Source organism: Coloeus monedula, assembly GCF_965178545.1.
Source record: "Coloeus monedula genome assembly, chromosome: 6".
In the NCBI taxonomy this organism is placed as follows: domain Eukaryota; kingdom Metazoa; phylum Chordata; class Aves; order Passeriformes; family Corvidae; genus Coloeus; species Coloeus monedula.
Window position 1 is genome coordinate 60,349,560 of NC_138786.1, and position 23,880 is coordinate 60,373,439.

At 38.8% G+C, this 23,880-nt stretch overlaps 1 protein-coding gene across 1 annotated transcript in view; it reads right to left on the minus strand.

Moving 5' to 3' along the window:
* The window catches only part of KIAA0586, a gene marked incomplete at both ends in the record, with an annotated part of 67,712 nt that overhangs the window by 43,116 nt on the left and 716 nt on the right, over positions 1 to 23,880 (minus strand). The window contains 18 exons of the mRNA XM_082284107.1: positions 2,753 to 2,833; positions 3,973 to 4,071; positions 5,250 to 5,437; positions 6,362 to 6,550; positions 12,082 to 12,256; positions 12,430 to 12,687; positions 13,006 to 13,078; positions 13,989 to 14,209; positions 15,592 to 15,633; positions 17,016 to 17,148; positions 18,110 to 18,191; positions 19,015 to 19,194; positions 19,981 to 20,149; positions 20,787 to 21,020; positions 21,415 to 21,592; positions 21,891 to 21,957; positions 23,051 to 23,120; positions 23,683 to 23,759. Coding sequence (XP_082140233.1) covers positions 2,753 to 2,833; positions 3,973 to 4,071; positions 5,250 to 5,437; positions 6,362 to 6,550; positions 12,082 to 12,256; positions 12,430 to 12,687; positions 13,006 to 13,078; positions 13,989 to 14,209; positions 15,592 to 15,633; positions 17,016 to 17,148; positions 18,110 to 18,191; positions 19,015 to 19,194; positions 19,981 to 20,149; positions 20,787 to 21,020; positions 21,415 to 21,592; positions 21,891 to 21,957; positions 23,051 to 23,120; positions 23,683 to 23,759 — 2,516 coding nt within the window. The remainder of the gene's footprint in view (positions 1 to 2,752; positions 2,834 to 3,972; positions 4,072 to 5,249; positions 5,438 to 6,361; positions 6,551 to 12,081; positions 12,257 to 12,429; positions 12,688 to 13,005; positions 13,079 to 13,988; positions 14,210 to 15,591; positions 15,634 to 17,015; positions 17,149 to 18,109; positions 18,192 to 19,014; positions 19,195 to 19,980; positions 20,150 to 20,786; positions 21,021 to 21,414; positions 21,593 to 21,890; positions 21,958 to 23,050; positions 23,121 to 23,682; positions 23,760 to 23,880) is intronic.

The following is a 23,880-nucleotide window of genomic DNA, read 5'->3' on the forward strand; positions in this document are numbered from 1 at the left end:
GGATATGTGTATTCAGAACAATAATTCATTCTGACAGCAAATGTAAAGATGTCTTTGTCCAGCATTTCATTATGCATTTTCTTCTGCCTGCGTTACTCCATAAATTTTCTTTGATGTTGCCTATTTAATACCTCTGAAAGCATGCAAAATACAAACATCTGGATTAAATAAAGCAAGTACCTATAATACATCTTACATATATTTAGTAACTCTGACAAACTTTTGCAGTTCTACTGCATTTCTAAAATATTTCATATTTTATAGTGCACAAATCCATAATAATGCACAAAATTATATTCATTTGGGGGTGATATATCTCTGCTGAAATAAAAAAAAATGTAATAGTCAGTATTTAATTATACAGATTGAACTTGAACATATATCAACTTGTAGACCAATCTTGAATAATCTGCACTCAATTCTTCATTTTGCTTCCCTGGAGACTGTCGAAAATATCTATCACATGCCCCAATCAAAATATGGCATAAATTAGAAAGACTTTCAGATATGATTGGAATATTAATCTCTGTACTTTATTATAAAGTATCAAGCCAAAATTCTATTTCCCAAATTACATTCAGATAATTAAAAAAAGTTTGAAATGATTAGATGGTATAGATTAGTTTTGTTCCATTACCAAACATGTACATGCAGAGTCTTTTATTAAAGCCTCCTGAAACTTAAGCCATGGATTTCCTCTTGATGGATTTCTAAAGCAATTCTCAAGAGCAAGGTCAGGCTGCATCGCAGGTGTCACCTGTGAGCTTTTGTCTGAAGAGTGAAGTGTAAAAATATCAATGGCCTGACCAAGAGCATCAATGGGAAACGAGGGTTGAGGAAAATACATTTACTCTGAGCTCTGCAGGTTCCGTATTTTGTTGTGGCATTCAAATTGGAAGCAAAAATTCTGAGAAAAAAGCCCCTACCTTGCAATTAGGGTATGTTCAGAGAGAGCAAAAAGTACATTTAATCTTAAATCCCAGGAAGTTTGCTAAAGGAACTGCAGGATGTGGCTGCTTGTAAGAATTTGAGAGCAGACTCAATAAATCTGAGTCAGTTGTGGGTTTAACGTGAGCTAAGCAAGTTTCTCACTCTGAAATAATCACAGAATGGTTTGGGTGGGAAAGGACCTCAAAGACCATTGTGTTCCAAAGCCCTGCCATGGGCAGGGACACTTCCACCAGACCAGGTTGCCCCAAGCCCTGTCCAACCTGGCCTGGAACACTGCCAGGGAAAAAAACCAAAAACCAGGAATAGGTAACAAAACTAAACAAAAAAAGAGAAAGCTGTCTCACACACATAATTATCCTACTCAGTTCTAACAGAATTAAGCTTTTATAATAAAAGGGGAGTGGGGGGAAGACAACAAAAGCTATTTTTTTGTATAGCATTTTATGCACATACTTTCACGAATCTGAAGACTCTTCTATAACAATAACTTTGCTTTCTTTTGATGTCTTAAATACCCCTGCCACTCCAGAGACTGATTTTATGCTTCCCCATTGTGTTTGCCTTGCACATTTTTAAGAACATTGTCTGTGTGGTCATAGGCCAAACATATGTTTCACTTGGAACGTTTTTCGTATTGTGGTTAAAATATATCCCATTGCCAAAACTAAGAGATAAAAGCAATCCAGGAAGAAAAATGGAAAAAGAAAAGATTAATAACTATTATTCACATAATAAAAATTTAACATTGCAGCATTTTTTGATAGTCCCTAAAATGGTTTCTTTAAAGCTTCTTTCTTGTGCTAACAGAAGAACAATGTCCACAGAGATTTAACTCCTCCCCTCCGTAACATAAGGCAATTTTGAAACTATAAATGAATAAAGCATTTGCACACTTTTGATACACAAATCACCAAATTAGGGCTGTTTTAACTAACTGATAATGTTAAATAATTAACTCATTTGAAAGTAAATCTACCTGGAAGCTCTAGGGTTAGTATTTCATGTACACTCTTATCCTGGGATCAGGAAGACACAGAAGAGGTAAAAAATATAAATTTTTGGGTAAATTTTGATTACACACAGTAAGTTTTGTTCAGTAAAGTGACATACAGGCTTGGTTCACCAAGCCTGAGTGTTTCTCAGGATCCTGCAGACAAGAGGTCAGCTAACCAAAGAAAGGATTTGCTACCCGAAAAAAATTAAACTGTGAAAGAGAATCTCAAATAAACCTGTGCTACCATAAACCAGCACTGTCAAGAATTTCTTCTTAAGATCTAATTCTAACCCTGCCCTCTGTCAGGCTGAAGCCATTCCCCCTTGCCCTGTCCCTCCATCCCTTGTTCAAAGTCCCTCTCCAGCTCTCCTGGAGCCCCTTTAGGCACTGGAAGATGCTCCAAGGTCTCCCCAGAACCTTCTCATCTCCAGAATGAACAAGCCCAGCTCTTTTAGCCTGTCACTATATTAATTACATGCAGAGTTTCAAATTGTAAAGTTTAAGTGCTATAATCACTGCTGATTTTAGAGAACTACTTGTATTTCTAGTGGATTCTAGCATCCAAATAAAAGCTAATTTTAGCTTTTTCCTCTAATTTTTCAAAAGCTTCTCTACTCACCAACACACAGTAATTTCTAATATCCTCTATAGCACTGTAAACAGTTCACTATTGCTCACAAAGTGTACTTTTAAAGCTGCTAGGAAAGCAAAATAGTTTCTTTCCACTGTGTTTCCAGTTTTGACAGAATAATATAAAACAAATATAAAAATGATTGAAAGGAAAGGACACCTTTGCAAAGGGATTACCTGCATAACATCAGTAACATCAATGAAATTGGTTCCTGGAAACTTTGTGTCTTCCTCTTCACTGTGTGTTTCTTCTGGAGTCTTACAAAGACAGATTGCAATTGTTAGGTATTTCATCTTGGGGGGGTGGAAATGCATTAGCAGAAAACCTTCATGACAAGAATGCAATTAAATCACACCTTCCACTATCCCAGGTTGCTCCAAGCCCCATCCAAGCTGGCCTGGAACACTGCCAGGGATGGGGCAGCCACAGCTTCTGTGGGCAGCGTGGGCCAGGGCCTCAGCAGCCTCACAGTCAAAAATTTCTTCCTAATATCCAATCTAAAACTACTCTCTGTCAGTTTAAACCCATTCCCCCTTGTCCTTACTCTTGTAAATAGCCTCTATCTTTCTTGTAGGTACTGGAAGGCTGCAATGAGGTCATCCCAAAGCCTTCTCTTCTCCAGGCTGACATTCCCAATTCTCTCAGCCTTTCCTCATAGAAGAGGTGCTCCATCCCTCTGATCAACTTGCTGGGATGGTGTAATAGAATTTTAAATCCTAATCACTATTTCAGCCCACAGTCTCTGTCTGATTCAGTGAATACTTGGATCACAGGACTCTGGAGGACCTAACTCCTGAAGTCAGGAAAACAGAATGTACAGTAACCACACAAAACCAATCAGTGCCTCACCAAACCTTCACACACTCTGTCCTTATCACTCAGCATGCAGCAGTTACCCTTAAGAGCTGCACAAAAACCTTCCCTACTGCTTAGGTCAAGATTAAAAACACTTCTGAAAAGTTGTATGGAAAGAGAACAGAGTGGCCACTGCAACACCACAGGCTCCTGGGGCTCAGTGCCCACACCACTGACCACTCCAGAACAGCCAAGCAGCAGAGGGAGGGATGAGGAACATCCTCAGAACACTGAAGCCAGTGAAAACAAGACAGGCATGGGCCAACAGGGATTATAATTCTTTACAGGACACAGGAACACTGTTTTTCTCAGAGTTTTACTATGGTGATAATTTAATATTGGCAGAGCAGTGTCTTTATATAATTTTTCCTTTTCTCAAATAAATACCTTATACTATAAATTCTTTAGAATAATTACTCAATTTTTCCTAGAACTGTCTCATTTCTCTAACTAAAAAAAAAGACAACGAGAACTTTGCAGCAATTTAACATATTTTCTTTAGAACAAGTATGAATTACCAGACAATCAGTACCTGTATTACAGCATCAACAGGAGGGAGCAGAGGCTCAGAGCCTGGAAAAACATGACTTACACTCCCACTGGCACTTGAAACACTGTCAATATCAACATTTGGTAACACCTAGGACAGGAAAAAAAAGCATCAATATAAAAATCTATGTATTAGCTTGGCTATTGTTATTGAACTTTTTAGATTTTTTTCTTCCACTTGCGTCTGAGCCACTAAATTCAGTGCTCTCCTTTTCTCATGCCTGTATCTGGTATTAGCTTGGTTCTGAAAATCAAAACACCATAATGTCAAAAACTAACACCAGAAATAGTCACCTCTTCTCTTGCAGCACCTGATTTCTCCTGTTCTCTACTTCCCTGACACTTTGCCTTGCATGGAGCAGAAGGTGAGTGTACCTGTAATAATTACCTATAATAAAATTAGAGCAGAGGTGTGTTTGACTTGCAATTAGTTTAGAAGATTACAAATACATACAAATATAGTTTGTAATAAAGGTATGTCCATTACAGCATCAAAATGCGTTGTATTCCTGTTAAGAACAAAGATTTCAATGCTTGCTGAATTCCTTAGGGAAAAGAAAAATCACTTTAAATATTTAAGAACTGGGTGAAATAACAGCAAAATGCAGGCAGGTGGAATAACTTGCCACAGCAAGGGAACAAAGCACAGCACACTCTACCTGTGTTTAACTCTGAGTTCCATGAATCATTTGTGTCTGAAAGGTGTGTGGGGGAGTGTGTGCAGTCTCAACAGTTTGAATCCAGAATAATGAACATGTAAGAAACATTCACTTCCTTGACAACAGACTCATGCAAAAATTAAAACAACAAACCTCAACCCACGAAGTAAGGACTGCAAGGGTTGATTAATCAGGAGTGAAACCCTTGGGTTGACAATCATGCTTGAAACAGAAATCTTAAAGGCCAAAGCAACCATCCAAGAAAACTGACATTTATATTTATACTTCTTTTATTCCAAGTTTGTTCTGGCTCAAAAATCTCATTAAAAAAAAATAGAAAATGTGACATAGATCTATTTTATAAATGCCCTGCATAGGTGACTTAGGGAAGAAATAGTTTTCTATTCTGGTCAAATAATAAAGATAATTGTTAAAATATTAATAAATATATTACTATAGCATGAGAACTGTTTGGTCCCTCCATTCCATATTTTTCTAACTCTCACTGAAAAGCATCTACTGATGTCAGTGTGCTACTGATGGATCAGACTGCCTGTGGTTAGCACTTGTTAAAATAAACAAACAGATCACCATCACTCTTGACATGTACCTGCACAGAGAGCCGAGGTGGGTCCTTTTTCTCTGATCTTATCTCTACCACAGCTATATTTGGTTTTTTTACCTCGACTGGAGGCTTTGGTGGCACTTGAGGAAGGGAGGTTGTAACTGTGACAGGGTGTGGTTTATCTATGACCACTCCAGCAGGCTGCAGTAATGTGCTGCTGCTTTGGGTTTGACCTAAAGACAGTTGAAAAACAATTAAAAATTCATATATCCATCTCCAAAGCCAGTAAATCAATAAATTAATTAAAATTATATTCCGTGTGTTTTGAGATTCTGTGTGCAATTACAGACCAATTAAAAAGCCCCCTATTAACATTAGCTAAACTATGGTAATTCACCAGCTAATTTTAAGACTTTCCCAGCAGAATCTGTAAACTCAACACTACCTTTTTTTTGAATTGTTCACTTTTCTTGACTCTGGTGACACCTACTGCTGAAAACAAGAATTGTGTTTGCCATTCAAAAACTACAGACTCTGCTTCCCACACCTCACATTCTCTTAATCATACCCAAAGTACTATTACACTTAGTGTAACAACCCACAAATTTTTGTCTGAGACAGCCTTTTAAAAAAATAATTACCTTATTTCAATGCTTATATAATACTAACCCTTCTCAAAACAAGCCCTGTATAAAGGTTCTATTGAAGATCCAAAAATCCAGAAGTCATGACAAGGAATTTACTGCGCTTGGCAGAGTCCTACTGAAATTGTTAGGCTGAAGTAATTGCAAATGTTGAATCCAAGGGTGAGTGATTCAGTTCCTGCTTATGTGGATACCAAACTGAAAGCAAGAACATGAACTCTAAACCCAGAGTGTACCAAAAAAGGTACAGCTAAGCAAGCAATTGCTCTGTCAGGGTGTCACCAGACATCCAGCACAAAGGATGAGGAAAACCAGAACATTTTCAGCTGATCCCCCAGATTTCCTATGGGAAAGGCAGGTGCAAATCTCATGGAATGGTTTGGGTTGGAAGGGACCTTAGAGATCATCTAATTCCAACCCCCAAACCACTGACTTAAGAAGATAAAAGTTGTATTTCCATGCAGTAGCAGCAATTAACCTGCACACAATCTTCTCCAGGTCATTTGCTCCTACCTAGTGGAATAGCCATGGGAATGAGGTGCCCTTCCAGGGGACCAGAGGCAGCAGGGACATCTTGGCTGGGACTGAAGAGGTACTGGTTCTGCTGGGCAAGGGCATACACAGGATGCTTCTTCCTGGGGCTGCTGATGACCTTCTGTGTGTGACAGCAGGTCTGGGTTCTTGCTGACTTCACCTTTGTACCTGAAACAAGAGCAGATGAACTGCAGGTCATAATGCATGTACAAACCCAGGGACATCACTCTACTAATCCAAACCTTTCTACTGAATCCACTGCAAATTACTGCTGTGGGATAGAGGGAATGAGGGAGGGAGTCCCAAAGGGCAGAACCTAAAAGTGCTATAGATAGGTGATAGATAGATGTCTCAGTATTGGCAGCAATGAAAGAGTTAAAATTGCAATTTTTAAATTTGAATCTAGCAGATAAGCACACAGAAACATGAAAAGGACCAAAGGACAGTAGTAAGTTGGAATGAAATGTGTGATTTAGCAGCTAAGAAGAAATCTATAATTTAGGTTTGAAATGCAGCCACAAAACTGACAGGTACTCAAAGGAACAGGTCTAATCTGTAAATTCCTGGTTTAACAACTCACTGCTACTGGAAAATCAAGCTGTAGCTAAAACCCAGAAGTCTTGACTTCCATCATCAAGGAAGCACTGATTCAAGTGTCTTGTAAATAGCCAGCCAGAAGTAACTTTATATGAAAAAACGTCTTAAGCATTGAGCAGAGGAGAGCATTTATTGCAATGTGCATTTCTCACCACACAGTCATGCAAGGTCTTATTCAACTTACAGCAAACAATGGATATTATTAAGGAAATTATTAACTTGAACCTAATGGATAAATACTGCTTGAAAATTCCCCCCCAAAAGATATCAACAACTGTCAATCAGGCAGAAGTGCTTCTACTGTTACTTTGTAGGTGTTAGGATAATAAATCTGGAAAGAAACACAGTGGTAACCAACTCCATACCTTTATTACAGCCAAAAAAATGTCATCTCACTCCTCTGTTGTTTCAAATAATCACCTCCCTGTACTTGCAGCCAGTTAACACGTGGCAACAAGCACTTTTTAGATCTGTTCACATTTAACAGCCTCCTAATTAATTGAAGAATGGAAGTCAATGATTATAAAATATAGGGATAATAAAGATTGATAATGTGACTTTTGTTAGATGCAGACAAGCAGGTAAGGCAGTTCACTCACAAAGTGGTATTTGTGTACAGACAAATTATGGGTTGTAAGCCCCACAATTTGAAACAAGTCATAACTCCTCAGTGAGAAAACACAGGTCAGAGAAAAGGATCTCTAGAAAAGGGTTCATGGTCATGCTGGATAAGCAAGGGAATGAGAAATCACAACACAATGCCCTGGTCAACAGGATAAATGTAACCCCCAGATGTCTCAACAGGATGTCTGAGATGGAGCAGGAGAAGACTTCCACGTATGATAACACTGCATTCAGCACTAATTCTGTACCTCTGCAATTAAAATAGATTGGACATTTTTTTCATTTTTTAAGGAAAAATCACCTGGAAACTGAAGTAGCTGCAAACTGAAGCCAAAGCCTCACTACAAATCAGATAATAAATCTGAAGTGCCCTATTTGCTTTTGAAGCACAAGGTATTTTGCCATGGGAAGAAGCAGAATTTCTGATGTCTTTAAATGATGAGTTTGTGCCTTTCTGCAAAGCACAGGTTAGCCAAAAGAACTGTTCTGCAGTCAGACAAATTACTGGACTCTGTAACATAAATAGATACAGTTCAGAGGCTTGTGATTTAGAAGAGGTCATACTACATGATCTAACAGTCCCCCTTGGCCTTGAACTTTTGAGTAAAAGCAGAAATTGGCAGCCTATCTGTAATGCTGCCAACTTGTAAAAACAAGGTTCTCACAGTGAGAATGATTAAATACTGTATACACACAGCACCTCATTTTAATTGCTTTCGACTTTTCATTTTTCCCTCAAAAGTTTATTTGCACTGGGCAGAAACTAGACATTTAATTAAACTTAGCTTAAAAAAAACAGTGTTTTACATGTATTTATCAGTTCACATTATGCAAGAAAACAACTCCAGCTTTTTTTTTAGAAACGATCTCTTACTCATAAAAGTGTTAGTTGAATTTTTTTCCTAACTTCCCATAAGAAACCAAGCATTAGTCACCATAGTTTATTTGCAAAGAAAATGGTTGAGAGTTATAAAATGACTGAAAGGAGACTCTCCAGATGGCCATTTCAGTCTTAAATAAACATCCTTATTCTAACACTAATTTAGAACAAGCTTGGTGGACTGCTCTAACAAAACAGAGTCATTTAACAAGTCTGGATTTTTCAGCCAATCAAACCCAAGGCCAAAGACTTCCAACAATTTTGAAGCCTTTATCACCTGGTACATCAAGGCCAGGAAGGGAATCTGTGGGTGCAGATCCACGAAGGGAAAAACTAACCATACCTAATGGGAAAGAGATTAGTTTATTTCCTTCTTTTTTTTAAGAACCTGGTGCTTTGAAGTGCTCATTCAACCTTGGTGCATTTTATTTACACTCCTACTACAGAGGAGCAGAGATCTGTTCCTAATTTTATTATTTATACTTTCCTTTGCCATAAAAACACCTTCCACAACAGCAGTCCCCAAAATCAATGAACTGTTTTGTCTTCATCAGACCCACATGAAACACCATGGATTATTTTTCCATTTTATTGGCAAGATGTAGGAAAGCACAAAAATGAAGCAGCTTGACCAACAGTCTTACCAAGAGGCACAGATAAATAATGCCAGTAGCAAACAAACCTCAGTCCCAGTTAAAATCAGAAGGCTTGGGAATAGGACACACTCATTGGAGGGCTGTTCCTTTACACAACGTGCAAAACATTCCATTCTTCCCTTAGATAAGAATACAAAGGAGGTGTCTTATTTTATTTACTGTCAGGATAGAGACAAAACCATAACTTCCACTAACTGAAGCCTGATGTTCAATAGAGAAACAAATTTTAAGGTGGCTTTACTGTTGCAAACACACGTTTTGCTGTGCTGCTGCTGCCTGACTTAATGGCTTGGAAGGGAATCACTCTGGGAAAAGGCTATCCAGAGTTCACTCTGTTTTCCAGCAAAGAGCTTTTAAGCTGTTTGTGACACGCAGGAGTTCTGGAAGATTGAAGGCAGCATTGATCCAGTGCAGTTTTTCCTTTCACTTCTATTTGTTTCCAACAGAAAAAAAGCTGAAGCACAGGAGCAGCTCATTACAACTTCACAGAACCTGCACCTTCCCATTTCACTGACACTACTGAATTCAACTGCTAGTTTCAAATGATCAAATGACCTATTCATTATAATTAGATTGGGGAGGGGGGCACTCTTTCTGCCACTTTACAAGATATTGTTTCTGGAATGATGAAATTGGCCTCCTTGGAAAGGTTATGACCTTCTATAAAGGACAAGAGCCCAATAAATAGAGAAGAAAATTCACTTAGGACTCAGCAAAAGCAGAACTGCTGATTAAATATTTTTAAAGAAGTGCCTGTTCTCAATTCAAATCTTAGTGGTCACTATATCACTGTTATTACTACCCTAAGTGCTTACTAGCACACATTTCACTCAAACAAATCTGTACAGAATAAATTAAATTATAGGTGTGCAGCACAGCCAGCAGTCAAAAAGAGTGATGTACCAGAGGATACCAGCACACCATTTTTCACCAAAAAAAAAGACATTCAAGAGAGGGCAAATAAAATATCTAAGTCACAAGGCTGGCCGTTTACACATAACAGGGTCTCACCTTCTAAGAAATGGTGAGTTTTGAAAAGTTTTCTAGGTTTTTGCCAGGACTATAACCCACATTTTCTGGGAGGGTTATGAGAATTGTGAATACTTTCTATCAATAACACTTTCTCTTCACAAATCACAACTGGGCTCCAGAGCACAGGCAAGGAAAGTGCCATAAGGACCACATCAGGCCAAACAACAGATTCTTGTACTATTTAGAGGACTTGCCACTGTGGATGTACATCATAACCACAGAATCACAGAAGGGTTTGGGCTGGAAGGAGCCTTCAGGATCAACCAGTTGGAACCCCCTGCCATGGGCAAGGACACCTTCCACTAGACCAGGTTACCCAATAATGTTAAAATAACAGTAATAATAATGATGTAAAAAAAGGCCCAACCTCAAACCCCAGCAGTGCCTGTCTTCAGAGACATAGACATGTTTTACACCATCCATTGCAATGGCCTAAAAACATGATTTCATCAAGTGACTGGCTGCCTTCTGATGTTAATCTCTCGTATTTCACACAGAATATAATGTTTTGACAGCTGCAATAAAAACCCAGACAGCATTTTTAAACATGACATTTGAGACTGCATCAAGTATATTTTCCCTGCATGGGTAACAACGGCCTAAGTGCAAGAAGCGTGGAGGGAGCCAGTTAATATTTTTCCATGGATGCACATCCTATTAACTCCATTGTGCCCACCACCCCTTTAACTACTCTTACACTTAAGCCTCTCTCCCATCTCCACACTTTTCCTTCATCATTATCTTTTCTCGTGTCATTTGCTCCCTCTCTCCCCAGTAAAATGATCCACACTGGATTTTCTGACATACCAGTTAAAGAGTAATCTTAGTTTTTGTATTAGGAATCAGGTAAGTTTTGAAAAGGTAACCAGGAAATAAAACAGATCCAGTTAAAACATTACTGTCTACTAACTCTAGATGAAGTTTATCTATGCTGATCAATGTCAGATATCATGTAGTCTCCTTTTTAAATTATTTTTACACATTTTTAATAGGTTAGAATATTAGGACCCTCTTATCCTAACACTTTGCCTACAAAACTAATGAATAGAATTCATTATTAATCAACCAATAATCTTTCTCAATTAAATAACCCTAGCAAGCTATCACAGAAAGGAATTATACTCTGCTTATAACTCTAACTGGATGAATAAAAAGGAGTTACTTGCACTTAGTGAGCTTAGCCAATGCTTCTGATTACATCTTCCAATATTTCCAAGCTAACAGATGTCATCTTCATGCCCATATATTTAATTTTTCTTATTTCAATTAATGCATTAGAAGTGGGAAATTAAAGATCAGATTTCCTTCAGTTTTCAAATCTCAGTATATTTCTGAACTCGGAATGAATCAAGAATTTAAATGAAATGACTGGATAATCCTGACACAAAAAATTCATCTCCCAGTGACCTTTACCCAAAAATTGAGTTCATTTTTCAACACATTCAGCTGTGGTTAATTTTAGCAATTCAGCTCTTTAAGTCTTGGACAACAATAAATACATACTACTATATTTATCATATTTAGAAATAAGTATTTATTTGACAATCTAAAATAAGTGAGAGACACATTAGGCAAAGTTGAAAAGCTTCTGGTATTTTTTTAGTTTTGAAAAGTTTAGTTTGAAAAGGATCTTAAACTATTTTAAATGGACAGGACCTACAACAACCATCTAGTCCAACTGCCTGACCACTTCAGGGCTGTTAAATTAAGTTAAATTAAGGACATCTTCCAGATCCCTCTTAAGCCCTGACAAACCTGAGGCAGTGACCACCTCTCTGAAAAGCCACTGCAGTTGCTTAAGCTTTATATTGAGGAGCAGATGAACTACAATTAACAGACACATTTTTACAAGTAATTCCTAGTAGAAAAACTGGGAAGGAACACCTTGCTCCCATCAAAGAAGTACTCACCTCTAACAGTCTCTATCAGCTTGGGTCTTGGAAGCTTAGATTTGGGAGAGGGAGAGTTGAATCTCAGATAGGGTCCTTTTTTAAGCGTGCTACGGTGGCCCTGGTAAATGGGCTTCCCATAAACTTGGGACAGATAATCTTCATTTTGGACCAGTGCAGTTCCACCTACAGGTCCCTGATGGAAACCAAAATGGAAAAAAAAAGTAGTTTACAATTCTTTATTTATGAAAATTGGAACAGGACAGAGCTATCACTTCCATTTCAAATTATTACACCTGCACACACAATTTTTCACATCAATCCTGCACAGTTTTTACCAGAAAAGAAACCAACTGCTTGGGAACTCACATCTGCCCCTCTTTCTCTGCTCTGCACATTTTCAGAAAAGTAAGTTCTAAACCTCTGTTTCCTTTTGTTATCTTCCACCTGCTTCTGCAATGCCTTAGCTGCAGATAAAGGCTTCTTTGTCAAGCATCCTTGGCTGTTTTGAGTTCTCTCTTTAATTTCTTTCTTTGTCTTCACAGCCCTGAGGTTTTGGGCTCTCTTGATCCATGGGACTTTTTGATCATGTTTCCCTTGTTCGGAATCATTTCTTGCCATTTCAGCCTAAATACAAAACATAAATGTAATAAATGGAGATTTTTATCTTCAAGGCTATCAGCAGAGTGTGTGGATAACTTTGAAGCTCTGAGAAATGGCCTGTTTTTCATATTAGCCAGCAAGTGAGACCAGGGATTTTCATTAAGTAACTACAGTTTTAAAACAGAGGAAAATATTTTATTATAGCTTACTACATGTCAGCAATAATAGGCAGCTTCCTCATGTTTGTAAGGTGTGAGTAAATCACTTTACTGTGGACATGAAAGAACAAGGCAAGGTGGAAAAATGTAACACAAAAATCTGAACTCATTTTGCCAGCCCTACCTGAATTTCCTCGCTGATTGCCTTGATCCACTCATCCACAGTCCTTCGGATACGAATCTCTTCCAAGACATCTCTGAAACAGAAGAAAGAACTTTTTTAGGTCAGTGCTTCTCAAATTGCACAGCTTTGGTCCTGGGAAAGCAGTGACCTATAAATGCTCTAGAAAGAGAAGCCCAGAACACAGATAGGGAGATTCTGCACCTCTACACTCCCCAACAGGCACCAAGCAAAGCCCATTGAGAGTCTTAACCCCAAATCTGCTCTTGCATGATGCCACCTGCAAACCCAACTCTCTGCTGGTAAGTACTGACATTATTACAAAATATTCTGGGAATAAGAGGCAGCCACAAGTCACCTCCTACTTTGATCACAACTGAAAAAACAAGAAAGTAAAAGTACTCCAACTTAAAAGAACAAAAAAGCAGATGACAAATTACTACATCCTCTAGAAGATAATGAGGGCAGGTAACATGGCTAAAAAAATTCCTTATCCATATAGAATAACTACCTTCCTCAGGAAAATGCAAGTTTAGATTGTATTTTAATAGAAAACTTCCATTATGATTCAAGCATGAATATTTAACACAATTAACAAAGCAAAAGTTCAAAAGCCAAAGATCTGTTGTGAGGAGATTAAATTCTGTAAATTTACAGGCTTAGGAAGCCTCTTCTGCTCTGAATAATTAAATTAGTCTTTAATTTTCTCATTAATGCAAGTTTGTATGGAAACAGCTAAATGCCCTGGCAGCAGAGCAGTCTGTCCAGCTGATAAAGCCTCAGAATTCAGATTTAACAGGAAGTAACAGGCACCTGACAAGAATTCAGTTCATACCACAAGGGTCAAAAAACATGTGAAGTTCAAGAATCAGGCAATGATTGCTAAGAAGAGCCAATAAATCCTTTTTGCAGGGAAGAGCACGAGTTCTTCAACACACAGGTTTGGAAACATCAATCTCACAAAGCACTGAATTGTAGGGTCTGACCTGTTTGTAGTCAAGGAGTTAGTGAAAGAATACATGGCATCTCTTGCATGAGTAACAGCTTCCAGATTCTCCTCAAGGACTTTTTTATTGTTTTGAACTCCTCTCAAAATCCTTTCAGCATCCCTCAGTATAGACCTTGGCACTTTGACATTTTGAAGGATGGATGGTTTGTTGAGCAGATGATGTTCAGGAGGATCAGGTGCAACAGGAGGACTTTTTGACTACAATTGAAACAGAACCTCTAGCTTTTAATCAAAGATTGTAATTTCCTATTAATCTGTTATCACATTGATGCCATCATATGGAATACTGCCCATGTGCACTACCAGCAACTTCAATTACTCAAGAGCATTCATTACGCTGCAAGTATGTTTAGAGAAGTGAAAGACATCCAAAAGATCTCAAATGGAAAATGATGTGAAGTATGAGAAGCAATGCTAATAAGGCTAATAAGCATGTGAAAAGATGGCAATTAGATACATGAAGTATCACAAGCAAATCTCTCCATGCAACAGTAATTAAATCTAATTAAAAGCCTAATAAAAGCCCAAGTCCTCTAAATATATGCACTTGTTTGGCGTCAATCTACCCCAAGAAACACCAAGCAATACTTGTAAGTTTTAACAAGATAAATCCCTCAGCAGCCCCTTGATCCTCTCCAGCTTTTGCTCATTTTCACTTTTCAGAAAGAACAATGAAACCTCTCACTTTGCAGATCCCTTTCACAGAGATAAAAATCGAGCATAAATTAGCTGCTAAGCACAAAAGAAAGGGACACAAGCACAGGAAACAAGTTCTCACATTCATTCTCACACACCTGAGGAAAAACCCAGAGGTCCATGAAAATTTTATTTAACAGTAAAAAATTTAAGAAGTGATAAATGTACATTAAAAAAAAAAAAACAAACCTCAAACTAAAATCAAAATACCCAAACTCGAGTAGACTCTTTCTGTTCTAAATTAGACAGCATATATGTATCAGTTTCTCACTGTATTAGTGAAATTATGAGCATCAACTGAATGAACAGAAAGAAAACCCCTCACAGATTACAACTCAGTTTTGGCTTTAAGGCTACTCTTGGCAAACCAGAATGAAACAGAAGTTTACGTTCTAACTGATGAACTGCCACAATGGACATAACAAAACAGGAATCAACACAGTGATCCCATGATCTTGGTTTTGGCCTGGTGAGAAAAGGACAATATATCAAATTATTATTATTATTATTATGAGAAAAGATAAGAAATACAGAAACATGATCAATTGTAAAATGATGTAGACTTGCTAGTGAGACCCAGATCATGAAATGGTAACTGGATCTGTTAAATCTGTAAAAAACATGCAAGCAGCAGCCCACGCTGTGCCAATCTGAGACAGCAGCTTCCTGCCTGACATTATCCCCTCGAGGGATTTACTAGGACTGAACAAGACAAGAGTAATGTGATCTGTACAAGAGCAACCCTTTAACAAACATACAGGTGTGCAACAGGCAGGCAGTGATATTTCATTGCAAACACATTCAAAACTGCTTCAGCATTAGAGTATTTTAAAAAAAGCCCAAAAACCCACAAAAGAAAAACACATTAAAATTTCAAGATATACCTTAGTAAGATCATTCACGTCAGATTTCCATGAACTTGCTTCCTAAAAAGACAGAAGAAGAGCTGTTGAAACTTTAAGGTAAAATCCATAGGAGATACTGGATCAGTTTCACCATCCACAATGAATTCCTTGGGATCTACAGCACCTCACTGCTCACTCCTGCTGGGTTAGAGCACCACCTTCTGTCCTCAGCTAATTCAGAGCTTTGCTTTATGATAGAGCTGTTTCATCATTTATCCAGAAATTTATCATTATCTCACTCTACAAACCTCTCAGTGATGAGGAGTCAATAGCTAAGTGTCTAATTGATTCAGCTCTCCATTTGCCAAGTCAGTACATCTGCCTTTCTATTGACCTTTTTCATAAGAGAGATTTCAAATCATTTTTCAACTGTGTCTTTCTCCCCTGCCATTCCTTCTCCCATCTTATCTTGTTCTGTTGCCTATACTGAGGTCTGTTACTTGTTTAAGTTTTTAGCAATAGTGGTAAGAAAATATTTGCAACCTCAGTGGGGCACCTGTTTCATTCCTAGTTAAGAACAATTAAATGTAAAATCCACAAAGTGTTACAAAATCTACAGAAAATGCATCATCTATGCTCTAAGAAATGACAGATGAAGCTGCATTTTCTAAAGATGTAGCAACAAAACACAGGCAATACAAAGTATTTTTTAGGGAAACATGCAAGCTGAAACCTTCAATCACAGAAATGAACCAGCAGAATCAAAACTCTTACATTTCAAGCCAATTCCCAGAGCTGAATTTTCAAGCTTTTCTTCTTTCTCACTGTGTATATTTACAAGGACAGAGAGGACCACAGCAGACAGGTGGAACCAGGAATGGAACCAGGTTAAGAGAGAAAAGCCTCAACTGTAAAAGCTGTGTTGCCAGCACAGAAGAAGATCTTGTACCCCAAAAGTACAAAAGCATTAGCACAAGAAACAGCACAAGGATTCTATGCCAGGCAATTCCTTGGAAACAGCACTCAATAAAAAAAGAAGTGGCAAAATGAGAAAGGAAATGCTTAAGTCATCCCTAAAGCTGACTGGAGATATAGGGAACATTGGTCTTTCCCAAATGGGAAAACTACATCAGCTCTGTAGCTCTGCAGAGAACAGGCACCAAAATTATCCAAAAACCTTAGAACAAATAAACTTCTTTCTTTCTGTCTTTCTTTCTCTCTCACCTGTTTTATGTCTGGGACAATGGCAGTCAGAGTCCATTGCACACTCAGAGCATTACTCAGGTTCAAAGCTCTTCCACACACAGAGACTCCAATATTTAAATTCATTGTAAACAAATGTGGTCTTTTTACAGGTGTAGAAGCAAGAGCAACACTTGTACTGATACAAGACCTCTGTTCTTCTCCACAATTTTTACTCCCCTTATTCAAACCCCTGGTCATTCTGATTACATTGACTTTACCTGCAGAATGTTCTGCATTTCTCTTCTCAACTTGCCAAGATCTTGAAGTAAATCATCTGCTTTTTGCACTGTTTTCTCAATTGAATTGTAGCTTTCAAAAGAAGGGACTGAGTCTGCAGGCAAAGCATTGTGCCTGAGGGGAGAAACACTCCTGGTTACACCTCTCATGGCTCCTCAGGTGGCCCAAGAAAGTATTCAGCTGTGAAACCAAGCAGGAATTTACAGTGCAAGTACCAAACTTTTAGCTAAAGTGGAACTCACTTTGGCATCTGAAGTTAGAGAGAGGTTATTGGGTTTTCTCTGTTAACCGCTTAACACCCTGAGCTGTATCCTTGTATTTTCAACAGTGAAACTACATCTAATAAACAAAATTTAAACTTTGGATACCTTTTCATTTGAAGCAATTAACATTTTTGTGCACACTGTTCTAAATTAGCATATACGTATCAGTTTCTCACTGTATTAGTGAAATTATAACATTAAATTACTCTCTGTGGAAAATATGCTTCAGACTGCATGGCTAAGAACATTTTTTCACCCATTTTAAAGCTTAGGAATTGTTAGGTGGATGCTGCTCCTGAAAAACCCTCCAAGTGCAACCCACTGACCTCTGAGAAAGGTGTTATGAGTTACCCTTAGCAACAAGCCTTCATCTGCCTGCAGTTCAACAGAAACCACAGAATCATGGAATATCCTGGGCTGGAAGGGATCCACAAGGATCAGGGTTCAACTCCTGGCCCCACGCAGGACACCCCAACAATCCCACCCTGTGCCTGGGAGCGCTGTCCAAGCTCTCTGAATTCTGTCAAGCCTGGGGCTGTGCCCATTCCCTGGGGAGCCTGTTCAGTGCCCCAGCACCCTCTGGGGGAAGAACCTTTTCCTGATACCCGACCTAAACCTCTCCTGACACAGCTCCAGCCATTCCCTCTATCAAAAGTAATGCAAAAGTAGCATAGAAATATCCCAGCAGAGCTGTGCCAGACTCAAGGACCACACCAGTGGCTGTTACACCATCAGGATCTAATACACCTCTCTCCATTTCATTAAAACAGACAGAAACTCTTCCTCAGTTTTGGATTGTTGTGTTTATTCACCTGTCTCTCTCAGAATGCCAGCTCCTCTCATTGCCACTTAATGCTGCCTTCTTGGAATATTCTATTTGCTTCAGCGGTATTTCTGGAGAATTCAAAATGAAGTGAAATGAAGCAGAAAAAAAGAAAGGTAAGTGAATTCAATATATTTAATGCTTTCTTTTCCTTTCCAGATATTTCACCATTATATAATACCAAGAAGAGTAAAATATTTTTTTAAATTTAAAAATATAAATCTATTTCAGATATGGCAAGTCACTTAAAACCACTCACACCAATCTGTCCTTCTAAGATTGCTTTAAATTAGCAAAGCTGGATGGAATTGGGATGGCCATGAACTGAGTCACTCAGAACAAATCTGACATTATAGACAGAATGCTACTTCTTTTGTCTAATTTAATTTATTCCTGGACCCACTGAACAATAGGAATACCTGACAGCTTTTTAACAGAGACAGAACCTGATCAAAAGCAGTAAATTACTCTACATTTGCTTTACAACTGCTGTTTTCATTACAATAACCCAGAGAGCTTGTGGACCCATGAAAAAATAAAAACTAAAATTCAATTTAACCAATGATAATGACAGAGTTACTGACTAGCTCCCAAGTTTTACATTATTAATCTTCCTGAAACCTGACTATGAAAAAATATTTCAGTGAGCAATCATACTGAAACTCTATAGATTAAATCAGCACTGTCTTCAAGTCTTTAGTTACTTATGAGTAAGTGACTTATAATACAAAACTAACCCTTCCCAAATGTAGATTCCAAATATTCTGAATATGTACATTCAAGTGCCAGCAACCCAACAGGTCAGAAAAGGTGAGGACTACACAAAGGAACCCCCTAGGGAACCCCCTAAAGGAACTACTTAGGCCACTGGAGGACAGAAGTGTCTTACAATACCTTCTCTTGTAGGTTTGGGAATATTTTCCTTTTCCATTACAGAATTTTCTTTCTCTGAGATTTTCCCATTTTTGGGTACAGGTTCTGGAGCATATCTCCGAGGAACTGGTGTCTTCAGGGGAGATTTTTGTGTATGAATCCCATGACTTGGAAAATGGCTTGAATATGCTTCAGGGAATACTAAAAAAATAAAGTTATTTAAAGGTTAACAATTTTCTTCATAGGAAATGATACCATAGAATCATAAAGTGGTTTGGGTTGGAAGGGACCTTAAAGATCATCCAGCTCCAAACTCCTGCCATGGGCAGGGACACCTTCCACTATCCCAGGTTGCTCCAAGCCCCATCCAGCCTGGCCTGGAACACTGCCAGGGATGGGGCAGCCACAGCTGCTGTGGGCATCCTGTGCCAGGGCCTGCCCACCCTCACAAGAATTTCTGCCTGGCATCTAATCTAAACCTACTTTCCTTCAGTTTGGAGCCACTCCCCCTTGTCCTATCACACCCTGCCCTTGCAGACTCTAGAAAAAAAAAAATCTAGAAAAAAACCCCAAGTTAGCTCTATAAATTCTTCACAAAATGCCAAACATTACTGCACTAGTTCAAAAAGTAAACAGGAAGAAAATTTCATACTTCTGACTGCTATCATAAAGGGATTAAAAAAAAAAAAAACCCAAACCCAACTGTAGTTACAGGCTTCCACACAGATTATGTCTCAATAAGATTATTTTAAATCCAGGCCCCTCCTGGTGCAGACATAGTAAATCAAAAGTCTCACTTTAAACCAGAAGATACTGGAACATCTTCAGAATGTCCCACAAATTATAAAGAGCACTGGGCAATAAAACCAATTACACAGAAGAAATGTTTCCTACTCATTACTGATGTGATGCACAATCCAATACTAATGGACACAAAATTAATGCAAAACTAACAGTGAAAATAAGACAGAAAGAATTTGTCTCCACCTTGGGCAGGTGCAGCACTGGTAGGGAATACACCCCTGTGAGACAAAGGTGCCTCATCAGTGAGTGATCTGTGCTCTGGCTTCTCAGAGTGTCTTGTCAGGGGCCCGGAGGCAGGCCCAGGACCCTGCTGCAGGCCACGTGTGCTCACTGCAGAGCTGATGAGATGGGACTAGGAGACAAAATTACAGAGTATTTCTGGTCATTGAATCACAGAATTGTTAAGGCTGGAAAAGACCTTTAAGATTACCAACTCTTCTCCCAGCACCACCACCATGTTCCCCACCAAACCAAGTCCTCCAGAGCCACATCCACATTTTCTGAACACTTCCAGGCATGGTGACTCCACCACTGCCCTGTGCATGTTCCAATGTCTGACCATGCTTTGGTGAAGAAATTTTCCTTAATATCCAACCAAAACCTACCCTGGTGCAACTTGTGGCTGTTTCCCCTTGTCCTGTCCCTGTTCCCTGGGAGCAGAGCCCAACCCCCCCGGCTGCCCCCTCCTGTCAGGGAGTTGTGCAGAGCCACAAGGTCCCCCCTGAGCCTCCTTTGCTCCAGCCTGAGCCCCTTTCCCAGCTCCCTCAGCCACTCCTGGTGCTCCAGCCCCTTCCCCAGCTCCATTCCCTTCTCTGGACACACTCCAGACCCTCAGCATCTTTCTCGTTATGAGTGTTTTCACTTTCTTTGATCCACTTTCACTGGATGTTTCTTTCTAATGGTAAGAAATAATCCAAATTATTATAACATTAACAGTGAGATACAGAAGAAATTATAAATCTGAACTTTCTGCATTGTGACTTAGATACCTGAATATTCATTTGTTGCTCCTGGAGCTTTTCCAAGTGCTCAATCCGTTGCACCATGAAAGCATTCATCTGCTTCTCAAGCTCACTGACTCTCTGGTGGCAGTGGGGCTCCTCATGCTGAGCCTTCATATTTGCTTGCTGTTCAGACATCCACTGCAGCTGCCTGTCTGTCTCCTGCAGTTTCTGAAGTAGTTCTGAAACTGAGTTGACTTTTGCTTCCAAATCATTTTGAACCTGCAAAAAAGGATTTAATAAAAAAGGGAAGGGGAAAGAAAAACCATTATTGCAGAAGATGTCTGAGCATGAAAAGAACAAAACATCCTTTACAGAATCCTGGATTTACATCCCAAGAGAAATAAAATTCTATTTAGCCCTAAAGTTTGGCAGTTTAGCAATATTATGAAATTCTAGCAGATAAATCAAATGTTCTGTCTTTTGCCCATTTAGTTAAATCCAAATTAGTTCCCTCTGGTATATTGGTCAGTGAGTGTGAGATGACAAACACACAAAGCAGTGAGCAGACACATTCAGGCTCTCTGGAGCTACCAGCAGCAATTTCAGGCTTGTTTGGAACATTCATGATTTTAAGAGGACAAAGAGCTGCTATTCCCACGAGCTACTCACTCACCTTGAGAAGTGGAGCTGTCGTAGCAATGGCAGCAGCAGTGGCTGCTGCAATGGTTGTTGCAGAGTCAACTTCCCTGGGTGCTGACCTGGTGTCACCACCAAAACTTTCCCTTTTATCTGTGGGGGCATTTCCTAAGAGCTGTACCTTCACCTCCTTATGAACAGGAATATTTTGAGTTCTATAAAAATAAACAAATGCTTGTAAATAGCATTTTCTCCACAGCCCCTCTGAGCAAATTATTTCCCACAAACAGCATTGACATCACTGCATAAGCATTTCTCCTTGAAGTTTTGACACAAGATACTCCAAGGAATAAAATCAACTGGAAACACTTTCATACACAGAAAAAGAATACTAGCAGAGAACAGTAAAAAAATCCACTTGTTCCTTACCAGTTATGTATTTTGGCAAAAACTGAAGTGGTGTAGTTGTACAGAAACAGTGCAGCTCAGACACTAACAACTATTCACACTTACTTTTGCATTAATACTGCTCTCAGAGCCTCCTTCTGGCCAGTAGCATACTGAGAAATAAAAACATCATCTGTGGGGATGGACAAACATATTTTGTTGAGATAATTGACACAACTTATCTATTTCACAAGTGTTGTATCAATATATTTCATTTTGCTGTGAAGCATCTGTTGCCTGCAGGAACCACATCATCTACTGCAACATCAAATTGTTTCCCTTCAGTAAGTAGAAAACTTAAAAAATGATAAGAGCAGGCTTCATTTAACACAATTTTTCTAGCCCTGAATGCTGGTATCAATGAAGCCCAATAATGGTGAGTAAAGTCTCAATGGTAAACAACCAAGTCAGTAAAATGCTGCAAATTCTGACTCAAAAAATAATTAAAAACTAAAAAACTCAACAACTGTGATATGAATATTTCCCTGCAGTCATCATAAATTGAAACAAATTATCTTAATAGCCTTACATTATGCAAAAAGGATTGCAGGCTCTCCCTCACCCACTCTTTGCTGGGCAGAGGAAGCAAATGCTGATAAGTCAGGTAGCTGCTGCCTGTGAGTGTAAAAGAGGAAATTACAAAGTATTGATTTTTGGCCTTTGTGGTTTTTTCTCCTCTACACAGCCCCAGATATCCAAGAAACCTGCAGAAGTGTGTTTTCTTTAAAAAGCCTTCACTTCCCTAAGTCTGACTGAAATTGGCATATTCAAAAATGAAAGGAAAATATACTGACATTGTGATTTCTTAGGAATCTTAAGGATTAGAAATACACTTTTTTTTTGCTATAGGCTGCTTGAAGAAAAATATGCCTTTGTAGTACAATTATTCACAAGAGGAAAATGCATCAAAAGAAGCCCCTTCCCCAAATAGTCCATTCAGAACATGAACAGTTTGGTTAACAAAAGGAATCTCAACACTCTGGTACACTGGCAGAAGTCCCACTCAGTTAATCACAAGAGTGTAATGCCAGCAAGAATGCAGAAAAATTTGCAAAATTTAAGTATGTTTGTTAAAATTACCATCATTTTATCAAAGCAACCTTTGAATATTTTTACTCAGAAGTTTCTTTAATGAAGAAAAATACCTAAAAGCTCCCTTTTCCTTTAATTAATCAGTCTTAGGAAAAAAAAAAAGGGGGCTGCAGCAGTAGATTGATGTGTTTTACCTTCAGGTTCTCTGCTATCTTCCAGCAGCAGTGAAGGATCATCTTGTGCTGCAGCTTCTCCAGGATAATCCTTCAGAACAAGAGAAGGAAAAGCAGAGATCAAAGCCTCTGCCAACAGTAGGCAAAATTTTAGAGGCAGATGGAACTGCTGAGCACACAAATGGAATCATTTGCACACAGTAACACAAAGGCATAAAGCATGCAGTGATCTCTACCACGGAATCATCTGGACATTGCTGTCAAGAACTCGTGGCATTTTAGGCACTAAAACTCTAGAAACACAATTCAAATTAAAAGTATATATTCTAGGTGCTGAATAAGTTTCTTCTCCTCCTTTGTGGCCAAAGAAGCAGTAGTGCAACTACACCCGTTTAAGTTTAGCCAAGGTGCTAATCTGAGACAATTCAGGATTGCTCCCACACAGAGAATTAAGAACTGCTAAATAAAGTCCCTCCAAACACATCAGCAATAACACCACATTTGCAGCAACTCAAAGAGGAAAAGCAGCTGGACAGCCTTGGTGCAGAGGCTGAGCCAAAATCCTGTGCTGCTTTTAGAGGAGCTACAGCTTTTTGAGGAAATTGCTGTTCTCTTAGCTCAGGACTGAAGGAAGGAACAGAAACTTTTCTTACCATCTGGGATAAAAACATGGGCTCTGAAGTTTCGACTGGAAGCAGACATTCTGGATATCCCTTGGTGCTTAGGACTCCTAAAATAAAAGCAGTTTTATTGTGGTCATAATGGTGTGTGGTGCATTTTCTGTACAGCTCCACACTTCCCTTATCTTTGAATGCCTAAACATCATGACCCTCATAACACAAATGACCACA